The 14,588-nt window shown below is 38.9% G+C and overlaps 1 protein-coding gene across 2 annotated transcripts in view; it reads right to left on the reverse strand.

The window, feature by feature from the left end:
• Positions 1-14,588, reverse strand: part of ASCC3 (activating signal cointegrator 1 complex subunit 3) — a 263,001-nt gene that overhangs the window by 195,309 nt on the left and 53,104 nt on the right. For both annotated transcript variants that reach the window (XM_029046904.2, XM_029046905.2), the window contains exons 9-10: positions 4,692-4,892; positions 4,092-4,232 (exon numbers count right to left, since the gene is read on the reverse strand). In XM_029046904.2, the coding sequence (XP_028902737.1) occupies positions 4,092-4,232; positions 4,692-4,892 (342 nt within the window). The remainder of the gene's footprint in view (positions 1-4,091; positions 4,233-4,691; positions 4,893-14,588) is intronic.

Raw genomic sequence — 14,588 nt, forward strand, 5'->3', positions numbered from 1 at the left:
ATGACAAATGTTCCCTGCTGCTGACATCTCTCTGCAAATCTTACTCAACTGCAACTCTTCTATTCTTGAGAAAGTCTTTGTCTTTGGCATGAATGCTAAACAAAGGGATTCACAAATGATACTAATCATGAAATTAAGCATATAAATGCTATTAAATTTTCCCCAGTTCCCGAGAGAGAGAAGTAATCCATCAGCAACAGGCAGTATTCCATTCAGCACTGGCAGTATTTACAGAGGACTTGATTGGGAGTCCACACAGTATGCAGAGCACCACGGTGAGCAACCACTGTGTGCAGACCACATTGAGAACTGCTTGGGATCACTCAAGAGAAGTAACAGTCCTGGTCCTTTCTCTCAAAGATCTTGAATCCGTGTGGTGGACATGGTGCCTGGGGGCAAGGGCTGAGTTGGTTAAGGCTGTGGCAGAAGCAACAGCAGTAGCAACAGGTCTTGCTGCTGGGCTGCTTCCTTTGGGTCTCTTTCTAGGGAGTTCTGCCAGAAGCAGCAGTATTGAGAGTAGCTGCTGAGCGCAATGCTCTGTACCAGGCATTAGGAAAATGCAGTGGAATAAAGTAGAAGGGCTGCTGCCAGAACAGGATGGAAGATAAACAATTCCTGCTGTGGCCACTCCTATTGGCTAATCTGGAGTTCCTTCCTGCTTCTTCCTGGAACCCAGAAACCCCTGGAGAGGGGGCAGGCCATGGCTGAAGCAGCAGCAGTTGCTCACATATCTCAGGCTCTGACTCTCTCCAGCTCTAGTAAGCATTTTCCCATGTGAAATGAAAGCTGCGATGATGATTCTTTAAAGAGAAACCTTAAAACCGCAGGACAACAGGTATAATAAAGGTCTAAATTCTCTTGTCTTGGGCAAAAAAACTAAAGTGGCTATTTAACTACGATTCTCCCATCCTACAATATTACTTTACAGACAGGTTTCCAGCTCTCAAAGTAGCCATTTCTTAGGATAAAAGTCTTCATTTCAGTCAGCCATCTCAGTTACACAAAACAACAGAGAACATAGATGAGCAATCTGAGAAAACGGATTAGCAGAATGACTAAGTTTTTCATTCTCACAGGCATTTTTTTTTCCTAATCCACAAAGTCATATTAAACTTCAGCCACACTAAGATGATTTAGCAATTAAGGTTGCTAAGCTAAATCCATGAGCATTTCGTTATGCTTAAAAATGAATTTTAAAAATGAAACATTTTGAGGAAGGAAAAAACGATCTATCTTTTTCATCTGAGACTACAAGATGAATAAATTATGAGTAAGTCTGACTACTCACAGCTTGCTTTATATCATGGATCACCCATCTAGGGGTCAAAACTGAGTTTCATGTTAATAGAAAGACTACCTCCCATTTATGGCACAATAGTGGAGAGAGGGTTAACTGCTAACATGGAAAAGGGGCCAGGTGCACTTGTACTAAGTACTTTAAGTTCCAACTCAAAACTGATTGTTAGTCCCAAGTGCCATAAAACACATTCTAGAGTGAATCCAATATGAAAGCCATCTCACACCTTGCCAACTCAGACCCACTATCAATTTAAGACAAATTATTTTACTTGGCAGGTCTATCAATTTGAATATACAAAAATGTGAAGTTTAAATTTCAGGCAATTAACACATGCCATAGCATTTCCATGGCATCTTTTATCTGAACAGAGTATCTGATTTTCATCCCACCCCCAGCCGAACAGCACTAACGTACATATCCTTATACTCTCCTTTCCCTTATCTATAATTTATTTCAGTGCCTGTCTCCCTTGCTAGACTGTAAACTTCTTGAAAGCAGGGATTGTTTCTACCAACTCTATTGATTATATATTCTCCCAAATGCTTAACAGTGTTCTATATATGGTAAATGCTCAACAAATATCACTGATTGATAAAAGTGAACTTAATTATCCTACATTTTCAGAGGGATTGAAGTTACCTATGTGGGCTTGCTTGGAGGAAACCTTATCTTAACTGGAGGGAATTTACAATACTTTTGTCCAGAATTCGGATTTGTTCATCAAATCGATGTTGTCCCTGAAATCAAAGTTTTGAAACTATGACCCTCAATTAAACTTTTGAAGTTCCATTAGCCCCTTTTGGGCAGGGAACATGTCTTGGGCTTCTCTTGACCTCCCAAGCCCTTAGTACAGTGCATTACATTCAGTAGGCACACAATGAATCCTATTACTTCTACTCCTAGTCCTATTAGACTGTAAGCCCGTCAAAGGGAAGGGACTGTCTGTTACCGATTTGTACATTCCAAGCGCTTAGTACAGTGCTCTGCACATAATAAGTGCTCAATAAATACTATTGAATGAATACTCCTGGAGAGAATTTACATCCTGAAAGGAGAATATAGCAAATGATTCCTCAGAACATCTTTATGAAGAAAGCAGTTGATGGCATTCTCCATATGATATTCTGGAACTGAAAGTACACAGAATATGCTCCAAAAGTTACATGACTGGCTCAAACTGGTCCTGGGATTAGCATCTAGAACTCTTAACTGTCACTTGTGAATGTATTCCATTAGTCCAAACCACCTCTTAGAAGCTACAGATCACTTGTGAAAAGGTCATGACCTCAACACAGTTAAAAAAAAAAAAAGGACTCTCGGGGTTGCTGCCATCCATTATTCATGAACAAAAATACTTAAGAGCCCAGAAACTGAATAAAATTGAACCTAATGCTCAGAAGGTATAAGATATATATATACTTCAAAATATTTAGTCACTATGAGTCCTCTTGAGAATTTGTTTAAATTGATATAGACCAACATGAATGTACAAAGTTATACATCTCTGATTTTCCAAGTTGCTTTAGCGTGGAGTCAGTTCCACAGGATCATAGAAATAACATGGGGAGGAGACAGATCACCAAACGAGTAAGTGACCAAAAGTGGAGAGACTACTTCTCCATTGATTGATTGAAACCTGCCAACTCTATTATATTGTCCTCTCCCAAATGCTTAGTACAGTAAAACAGGAAGCGCTCAATAAATATGACTGAGATGACACCCAGCCCAGTCCCTGTGGGGTCCATCTCAGCCTGACTGAACTCTGGGATTTGGACAGAGATGCCCCCCTCCCCCCAACCCTTGACCTAAGGCCTAGAACCCAGGGAGAACAAGTCAGGCATCTGCAGACCCCAGGTGCCCACAGAGAGCAAAGTCTATGCCTAGTCAAAGGCAGGGTTTCTGACCTGCTATAACTGCCTAAGGCCCACTGACCATTATTTAGCTGGGTCTAGGCTAGGCTGGGACCAGCAACACTACCTCTTGGCTGATGATGGCAGCTATGCAACATTTAACCAAGAGGAGAGAGGTCAAGTAACCCCTCTTTCATTCTTCTCTCTTCCCTGTAGTAGCTTTCCCTTTCCTCCTCTTTTCCTCTCTACCCCATTTCATCTTCCCCCTTCCCCCTTTAACACTTACTCTCTCTTTTCCCCATCTTCTCTTTTTGCTTCTCTCCTCTTCCTTTACCTCCTTCACTCCTTCTACTTTCCCTTCGCTGCCTCCTCCTTCTCCTACCATTCCATAATACTCCACCCCACCATGTTCCCACCTGCTTTCACAGCAGTGAACTGTGGCCACTGACACCTAGTACACTGTCCTGTTCCCCCTAACACCATCAAGTTAAATGACCTTTTATTACACTTTAATCAACCATTCCTTAAAACAGGTACCTATATTATAGGTGCCCATATGAGGGTGGGTTTTTTATTATTAAAAATTTGGAAAGACTGAAAAGGGATCATAGCCTAGTAACTGCAAAATCATCCAAGGATTGTCAAATTTCAGAGAGCCAAAAATAAGATTAAAGACTAAAGTAGATGATCCTGGGGTCCATGAAGAAACTAAAGAACTAAGGATGGGAAGTGGCTGGCATCAAATGGAGGAAGAGCAAAAAAACTGAAATTTAATAGAAGATTAACACATTTACATGTCCTTATGTATCTTGTACTTATCCCTAATTTGGTGACTTTTTTCCCTCTAAATGCAATCTCATTACCCAACAAAATCAAGATGCTATTCATTTGGCCCTCTACAAAGACAATCATGAATGGTAATAGCACTTTTAAACTCCTACCTGTGTTCGTAAAATTTCACCTTTGGACAACTGCATATCACCAGTCAGCTCTTTTACAGTGATGCTCAGAGGTTCCAGACGCTTGCGAAAGTAATTTGTCATTTCAGCTGCCAAGGCCTTCATCGGTGCAACATACACAATCTGTACCAAAAGGACACCAGTTTGATAAATGTGTGAAACCCACATTGTCATTTGTTTCTCGGCAACTACAACAAATCACAATTTATTGTGAAATAAGTTTCGAGGCACTCAGAGTGAAAAATCTTAATAGTGATATATGAAAAGTAGTTATCTTTGTTGAATAAGTGTGCAGCTGTTTAGAGGACAATGGATTTTGTTTATACAGCCTCATCACTTTGAAAATTGGTTCTGCATCAAAGCTAAATGTATTTTCATAGCTTTTCACATGGGTAATAAGATTTTCAGAACACAAATAAGGGTAGCTTTAACAGTAATGAACTAAATCATGCAGCAGTCTTTATGTGACTTCAAGAAGTGTAGTACCCTTGAAAACTTCTTGATTTCATAGTCTGGGTGTAATGGCCTAATGGGTTTTGTCTTGTAATTTACAAAGCCATTTTTGGGCCACGAAATTCCTACCTTAAATTCATCTTTTCTGATGACTCCTTGTTGCACATGTTGGCGGATTTCATGCAAAACGGTAAGCATGGCAATGTTGGTCTTGCCTGCTCCAGTAGGGGCACAAATCAGCATATTCTCATTCGTGTTGTAGGCGGTTTCAAACACTATTGACTGGATCCGGTTCAGCCTCTTCATTCCTTTAAAAGCAAGCTGCCCAACCTGCATTATGGAGGACAAAAAACACAGTCAACTACAGTGGGGACAAGTTTCGTGAAGGTCATGTAGAACGTTAGATCTTCCAGGGAGAGGAATTTGATTGGTTTAATCAGGTAAGCAAGGATTCTGGGGGACTGCGAGGTTCAGATGGCTAAAACCTGGCTAGTGGCCTTTGGATAATTGCAAGTTGGTTTTTGTGATGCCTTTCACGTGGATTGGAAGCACAGCAGCAGCAAAAATTGCTCTTTAATAATAATAATGATGGCATTTGTTAAGTGCTTACTATGTGCAAAGCACTGTTCTAAGCACTGGGGAGGACACATGGTGATCAGGTTGTCCCACGTGGGGATCACAGTCTTCATCCCCATTTTACAGATGAGGTAACTGAGGCACAGAGAAGTGAAGTGACTTGCCCAAAGTCACAAAGCTAACAAGTGGCAGAGCTGGGATTTGAACCCATGACCTCTGGCTCCCCAGTCCGTACTCTTTCCACTGAGCCATGCTGCTTCTCTTTCTTACATGTGGGCAAAGTACTAAGCACTCTTTGCCAGGAGGCAGCAATAATATCCACTATGACAAACTACTAACTGGAAATGGGAGAAAAAATTTAATAAAATTGTATTATATAAACACCCTCTGAGTTCATATTAAATTACTAAACTCTCCACTTGCTTCTTAAAGTTGATCTTTTACTTTCTTAGATGGAAAACGGTCAAATGAAACCAGACAAGGCATGTTAGTCTTCTAAGCACAAAAACAACTACATGTTAACTTTCTAAAGTAATTTGTAAATTACAAGAACATTTTTGATTGTCCATTCTGATTAGACTTTGTTCCCACCCAAAAAAACAAATATTTTTGTTGCTGTTTGGTGTTAATGGAAAGAATGCAAAAAAAAGTATTGTAGGACATTGTTCATTTGGAAGTTTCTTTATTTCCAGTGACCAGGTGTCTGTTATTATGGACCAAACACAATTATAGTGGCTTATGAAATGCTGAAAACAAAGATGACAGAAATAATGACTGCAGATGAAATGAAGTCTAAAATATTTGGAATTTAATGTATGGTATCTATTAATTTAAGATTCTGAATTTGAAGTGGGATTTGTAGCATTTTCCTTTTTTCAATATTAAAGGTATAATTCTGAGGACCTGAATCTTGCACATTTCCTTGCTGGTGTAATACTATTTCACTGTTTTCACAGTTGCAAAATGATTTTCATTGAATTGATACCAGAGGAAATAAACTAGAGAAAACAAACAGTGGAGAACTCACAGCTCCTGGCAAAAAATGTAGAGGGGGGGAAAAATGCAACTTGTATTGCACCTTCTCAGTGCACACTTGAAAAATGGGAAGAGAAAGGTTTCATTGCTGGAGACAGCTTATGTTGTACTGCACTCTCCCAAATGTTTAGTATAATGCTTTGCACACAGTAAGGGCTCAATAAATATGACTGAATGACAATGTTCTGCAGACACTGACTTCAAGCAACTTTATCTAAAACATCCTGAAGCATTAAAGCCTAGCAAAGTACAAATGCATATTTTCTACCACTACATGTAAATATTTCAGTGAAAACATTTGAGGCTTTAATACTAGACTACTCCCATCGTTTATCCCAAATCGAGAACATGAAGATTATTTTAACATGACCCTAAATGCATCAACAAGACGGATCACATGAGATCTGAGAAAAACTGACATAGCTAAGAATTGTCTAGACAATATTGTCTATTGTCTACCAACTCTGTTGTACTGTACTCTCCCAAGCACTTAGTTCAGTGCTTCGCCCACAGTAAGTGCTCAATAAATACCATGTAGGACAATGATGGAAAGGATTTTTCCTTCACCAAACTGCTACCATGTTAATACAAGCATTTATCCAATCCTGACTGATTACTGCATCAGTCTCCTTGTTGACATCACTGCCTCTTGTCTCTCCTCACTCCAGTGCGTACTTCACTGCTACCTGGATCATTTTTCTCCAAAAGTTTTCAGTCCAAGTTTCTCCTCTCCTCAAAAGCCTCCAGGGGTTGCCCATCCACCTCCATTTCAAAGACAAACTCTTTAAAGCCCTCTATCATCTTGCCCTCTCTTACCTTACCTCCCTGATTTCCTACTACATACCATATCACAAACTTCACTCCTCTAAAGCCAACCTACTCACTTTACCACAATCTCATCTATCTCGCCCTCCCTCAATATGACAGATGATCACTCTCCCCACCTTCAAAAGTCTTTTTAAAACATATCCCCAAGAGGCCTTCCCTGACTAAGCCCTCATTTCCTCGTCTCCCACTCCCTCTGTGTGGCTCTTGCGCTTGGATTTGCATTCCTTATTCATCCCTGCCACAGCACTTATGTACATTTCTGAAATTTATTTATATTAATGGCTATATCCTCCTCTAGACCATAAGCTTACTGTGGGCAGGGAATGTGTCTACTAACATTTATGTTGTACTCTCTCCAGTGCTCAGTACAGTACTCTTCACAATAGGATTTAAAGCACTTAACCAACCTTGCCCCCTCTTACCTATCTCCCTTATGTTCTTACAACCCGACCCATATAGTCTTTAAATGCCAACTTATTCATTGTACCTAATCTTGTTTATCTCACTGTTGACATCTCACCTACATCCTGCCTCTGGTTTGGAATGCCCTCCCTCTTCATATCCAACAGATGATCACACTCCCCACTTTCAAAACCTTACTAAAAGCACACCTCCTCCAAAAAGCCTTGCCCTTATGGGCAGGAAATGTGTCTATCAACTCTGTTCTATTGTACTATTTCAAGTGCTTAGTATAATGCTTTGAACACAGTAAGCACTGAATAAATACAATTGATTGATTCACCAACTGGACCCCACAAATTGGGTTTCCTCCTGCTTCTGAAAACATGCACTACTCACTCACACAATATTTATTTTCTGCTTTAAATTACTATCCAGGGAAGATCTTATAGATTGCAAGCATCTTGTGGGCAATGAACGTCTCTACCAACTTTTATACTGTACTTCCCTTAGCACTTAGTATAGTGCTTTGCAAACAGTAAACATTCAGTAAATGTAACTGACTGACATTTTAATTAGGGTGAATTCAACTTGCTTAATTCACAGAGAAACCGGTCCAAGGAGAATAGGCTCAAAGGACTACAGGACTACATGTTCTCTAAGGAAACAATTGTAAGACCTAAGAGAAAAAAAAATCTTCTCACACATGAGATGAACAGAAAATTGGTTGGCTAACAGATCTGAAACACAAATGGAATTGCCAGCACAGTGGACCTTTTGACAGGATTATCTATGAGTAATTCACAGAGAAGTAGATGCTTTCAAAAGAGCATAAGAAATTTCCAAGGAGAAAATGACACAGGGCTAGCAAAACCAAGGAAAACATTCTTCAAAGGTGGAAAGTACAAGAGAAAGATAGACATAATGCCTCCTTTCCCCTTGAGTGACTGGGAGGGGAAGCTGATAACAGAGCATATCAAATATGGCAGAGACTCTCTTCTTTAATGTTTACTATCTCTTTAACGTTTACTGATTTCTTTATCACAGTCTCAGCTGCTCTCAGGCATTCTAATTAAAATCTTTCCTTTCTAATTTTAGTGAATTGAATGAATGCAGCATTTACTTGCCCCACCCCAATTTTAGAAGAGGAAATCAAAGACTGTTTTTAGTATTACATAATTGTAAACAGTGATAGCTGAGGGAAGAGGAGGCCCAAGGGGGAGAGAACGACAACTCAGCAGATGGAAAGTTAAATCCTTAAGACATCCACTAGCCACCAGGTTCAGTGAGTGCCTTTTGCACCCAGCTGAGTGAATGAAAATTAAGAGAAACTTCTGTGAGTTTCCTATGCTTCTTCCTCACCACCTTTCCTCATCCTTTCTTCCTCTTTTTTCCCCTCTCTCTTTATTGCTCGACTTCATTTTTAATATGACTTGAGAATAGTCCCACCCCTTCTTTATTGTATAAAAAGTAGACAAAAAGTGGGGCACTTATGCAAATAAGTATGGCCTTCTTTCATGTGAGCCTCTTGTGGGCAGGGATTGTCTCTCTGTTGCTGAATTGTACTTTCCAAGCACTTAGTTCAGTGCTCTGCACACAGTAAGCACTCAAATATGATTGAATGAATTCATTATTGATCATTCATTCATTATCCTCCTACAGATCAAGAGTAACTATAAATCTACATCTTCAGATTCTACCTTAATTTTCTATGGCATCCAAAACCCATCAGACTCTGTTCATTCCTTTTTATTTCTGCAGCCACAAGTCGGTCTGGGCAGGATCAGGATACAAATACATTTGCTCTGGGCATTAATGGAATAAATAGAAAAATATGTTTCTTTAAAAGTTTCCCCATTTTCTCAACCTCCTGGAGACTGAGATAGTGTCAGATTTTCGGAAGCAGAATCCCCAAATCTTAGCGCTGAAGTGAACAAATAAAGAATATATCAAAGATATAAGTGGCAGCAGGTACACTGTGATATGCAGCCTCGACACACTATTTATGTGTGCTTTAAATTACACACCTGGCCCAACATGAGGCATCCTGAACCATATACTGTAAAGAATAAAAAATAAATGCATCTCTGAGAAAGACCACGGTCCCAACCCCAGCTCTGGCACCAGCTAAACCACGATGATGAGCAAATTTTTTAATGGATTGAGTCTAACCTACCTCTCTCTAACTCATGAGGTGGTATGAGAGAAAAATATTTTTTTAATGAAAAAACAGTGGTTAGTAAAAATGGCTGAGAAGGGCTTGAAAAATTGAAGAGGGGCATGATAATATTTTGAGAAAAACAACATCTTTCCAAACAGCCAAAACTACTAACTCACACAAATTATCTCTTGGAGACTCCTTGGCACTCCCCACCATATCCAGAGGGAATACGGGGGTTGGTAGGCACCGTGATTTATACCAGTTATGATTAGGATAGCCTTTATTGCCAAAAAGCAATGGACTGAGTAGAATTTCATTCTGCAGCATCAATCAACTGATGATTATGACACTCCTAAGGAATACCAGGCATCAAACTAACTGCTTGGGGAGGATACAGTAGTAGCAAGATGTCACCTGCCCTCAGAGAGATTACAAGTTGGTAAAATGAGCAAGTAGACTTTGGAACAGGGATTTTTTTTTTTTTTGGTATTTGTTTTTACTATGTGCCAAGCACTGTACTAAGCATTGGGGTAGAAAAAAACTAAGAGGTGGGGTTCAGTCTTAACTCCCTTTTTATAAATAAGGTAGATGAGGCCCAGAGAAGTTGTGACTTGCTCAAGGTGACAGAGCAGACAAGTAATGAAGCTGGGATTAGAACTCAGGTCAACTGAGTCCCAGGCCTATACTCTTTCCACTAGGCCATGCTGCTTCTCAGACTGTCTTCCCCAAGCTTCTCAGTACAATGCTACTGACAGTTACTAAGAAGCAGAGCGAGGAAAGGTGGATCTATGCTTCCTAATAAGGTATTACCCTCCCACGCAAACTCAAAAATTTTAACAATGCCTAATCTGCCCTTCTACTTAGAAGGAATTGCAAATTACTCAAATCTGTCAGTAAAAAAGCAAGAATTGGCGATTAATAGCCAAGCTAGTGAACGCTCACTCTTCACTCATCTTGATTCCTGTGTGATTTAGTTTCAATGCTACAGGATAACATTCCATAGTGAACTGGTAGTGCATTTTGTAGAGGAAATGAAGTCTTAGCAATAAGAGACCTCAGGAGGCCCATCTGCTATTAAATCTTTGCTGAGAAGTGGGGCGAGATGGTAGGCTTCTGTGAGAATAATATCAGTTAGTTATTTTCCAAATGAAAGTAAGCTATTTTCTAGTAAGAATACCAAAAGCAATAAGAAAAGCGTTACTAGAAATAATTGAGAATTGCACCACGTAATTCATTATTGATTTATTCATTTTATCATGCTGAATGCATTTACACTACTTACAGGGGAAACTGAAAAATCCAAACCTGCTGACAAATGTCAATCGCCAAGTGCCCTCACTGTGCAAAGCTGTAAAGCCGCTGGAACTCTACCCACTGAACAATTCCCATGAGGAAAGTGCATGATTAAACAGATGGGCCCTTCAACACACACCCAAACTCATGCCCCTATAGAAAAAGAGAGAAAAAGCCTAACTGCTTATTCTTCCTCTGGGTAATGGAAATGTACACTCCATTAGAGTACAGTCTTATTTTTTTTTAAGAATGAACTGATCAATAGTTTTGAGCTCCTATGTGTGCTAAGCACTGTTCCTCTTCCCACTGTAGTCTATGCATGATTCCTACCCAAAAACATCACCTAGTGGAAAGAGCCCAGACCTGGAAGTAGGAAAACATGGAATCTAATCCCACCTCTGCCACTTACCTGCTATGTGGATTTGAGCAAGTCACTTAATTTCTCTGGACCTCAGTTCCCTCTTCTGCAAAGTGGGGAATCAATACCTGTTCTCTCTCTCACTTACAGCTCCACTTATCTTGCATCTACCCCAGCGCTTAGTACAGTATTTGACACATGTGCTTAACAAACACCACAATTATCATGATTATTATTACAGGGGGCTTAGAGTTTAGCTTACAGTACACTACTGAGTAAACGCAGGAGAGTAATCACTTTGGAAACTTCTTGTGCTATGTTCCAGCATTCACACTGAATTATTTTAGAGCATTATAAAACTACCCACTCATTTTTCTTCGTCTTCTTCCTACTTCACTTATACAATTTCAGTTCTCTTATGCTTTTCAGCAGTTCGACCTTAAAATGTGCACACATAGGCATGGAACTCCAATCTTAGGCAAATAGTCTAACTCTGCATTGCTTCCTCTATGATCTGTTATAGCTCAACATTTCTCTAAATCACATTCAGTTTTTCAAACAGGATCCAAGCAGAATAATGACATTTTTCATTATCTAGCACATTTTCTCTCAGTGTTTTCCAGTTCAATGTGCTTCACAAATATTACCACATTAATCTTCCCAACATTCTTCCAAGGTAGGTAGATGGTAAGTATTTTTATCTCCCTTTTATGAAGCAGAAGATCCTGGCACCGATTGGCTTTATGACACCCAACGTCAATCTAATTTCTCCTTCCCCTTATTAGGTCCTGCTTCTTTTCTTTAATCAAGTTTAAAACTATCCACATTAAAGTTAAGCCTTTTGCTCTCATTATTCCTCATCAAAGTTGTGCGAAAATAGGGAAAAAGTCAATTTAGGTCTTCACTTATGCCTCTCCTCCCACACAATTTTATTTACAAGGACCTCTTAAAAGCAGAATTGATTTACTTATAAATTCTAAACCATGACATAGTTCCATTGGCAGGATATACACATCACTAATATACTGGAGTCTAAAAGATCAGATCAGTGGCATTTATTGAATGTTTAAGGAATTCAGAGCATTATGCTAAGCACTTGGGAAAGTACAATACAGAGTTAGCACATGTGATCCTTGCTGAGAATGAGCATAAATTGACTAATTCCAAATAAAGTCAAATTAACTCAAAACCAAATGCCCTTAAACTCCAAATTTCAAAAATCAGTTTTAATTTAGTCCCTGAAGAAAATCATGGAGAACATGGTGTAATGTCTTATAGCTTTTTTATGGAGACTTTAAGAGTTACACGATTTGTTAGACAATTTTAATTACCTTTTCAAAACTCCACAAAAAGTTTTAAAAAGTGATGGCACTTGCAAAACAATGAAATGGGAAAATGGGAAAATCATCATTTAACACAATGAATTTCAGGGACTTGATACAATTAGTCCTATTAGCCATCTCTAAAATGTACATCCTTACTCATACTCACCCCCAGCATTTATGAGCTCATTCAATTGTAAATTCAACTTTTCAAACTGCAGCCCAAGTACTCTTATTTCTGTTTTCCCCCATTAAAGTGCAGGCTACCAGTAGGTAGGCAATGTGTGACTGGCTCTGTACTTTTAACACACTTAACAGTGCACTGCCTCCAGTGGGTATTCAATAAAAGCTATTACTACTACAAGTTGCTCAAAATGTGGCATTCTCTGTGTTGTGAATTACATTCCTTTGGAGAACAATAACTTCCTGATCACATAAATCCTCTAGAACATCACCAAAAGTGCCATGCAAACTCAGTTCACATGCACAATTCAGCTATTTTGATTTGTGTTTTCTATTCAAACCCCCTTGCTGGCTATGAAGGCAGCCTCCTTCTGAGGAAAAGCTTGTCTCTGCTATGTTATTAACAGCTGCACTTCTGGACCATGGCATCATAACAGAGGTACAGCTCTGTGGCTCTGTTGATAGCCATAACCAGAATGTCATTTTCAGTTAGTTGGCTGGCATTTGTGATAGCAATTAGTTTTAGCTCTAATGAACCTCTACCCTTTAAATTACTTTTGCTGGTTTCACTTTAATTCTTTGGAGGTGCTAGTTTCATTCTCTAGCTTCCAGAATAATCTTTAGACATATAAAATATATGTGCAATTAATTTTTAAATTTGGGGATTATTCCCCCCTAAAATATTTAATTAGGATGTATAAAATGTATGCAAAATTCATTTTTTTAAGTTTGGAGAATATTCACCACCTAAAATACTTGAGATGTTTGGACTTCCCAATACAACCGAGGGCTAAGGAGTAATTTTGCAGGAACTTTAATTAAATTTAATCTCTGATAGAATAATGGGATAATTTAATTTTAATCCTTAAACTCAGATTTCAATCAAAAATAAGGATAATAAATATTTAGCCCAAAACACTTCTTGAAACTAAATTTATTGGCAGAATCTCATAATGTAATATTTATAATTCTATTCACAAAACCTATTGCTGCTTTAACTGTACATACACAAAAATTAAGCAATATTGAATATTTAATACCAACAATCTCTTTAGAGCCAAATGGTTTGTGCAAAACCCAGAGCAAAGCTCAATGGTTGACACAATATGGTAAAATATTCTCTTAAGAGCCTGAGGTGCAATTCTACCTAAATCATCTCTAACAATAACAGCATCAATTTAGCATCTACTTTCTATTACACATAAATGAAAATAACTGATGGAAATAGGAGAAGGCATAGAAGGTACAGTCCCCAATCCCAAATCCCTTACATTCAAACTGGGGAGAAAACTTGCAAAATGAAACATAGATCTTAGATATTTAGTCAGTCCTCTTCCCATGTGGGGATTGTGTTCCTGAAGAAACTTGCACTCACCCACGTTAACAGTACTCACACCTTGACAAGCATATGTCAAGCATGTGTGTGAAACCATTCCTTCCACATCACATACTATCTAGCATTTTAGGGAAATTTCCCTATGTATGTATGTGGTGTGAAGAACATTCCCTAAACCCTCAATACCCTTCTAACCAAAACATATAATGAAAACACATATTGGAAAACAATATATTCATGTGTGGGTGAGATGACGGCAAATGATGTGATCAAGGTAATGGGATGAGAATAGAAAGACTTTGTAAAGGAGCAGAGGGATAAGGTTTGGCAGGGCCTAAGACAAACAGCCTTCTGTGTAAGCTGGATAATAATGAAAAAGATAACGACGGGGCATAAGCGCTTACTATGTGCCATGCACTGCTGTAAACACTGGGGTGGCTATAAAATATATCGGATACAGTGTTGCACAGGGGCCCACAATCTAAGTAAGATGGTGTTAGAGTTTCTCATCAAGAATAGACAAAGCTTCCCAAAT

The sequence above is a fragment of the Ornithorhynchus anatinus genome, chromosome 19 (genome assembly GCF_004115215.2).
Source record: "Ornithorhynchus anatinus isolate Pmale09 chromosome 19, mOrnAna1.pri.v4, whole genome shotgun sequence".
Taxonomy (NCBI): Eukaryota; Metazoa; Chordata; class Mammalia; order Monotremata; family Ornithorhynchidae; genus Ornithorhynchus; species Ornithorhynchus anatinus.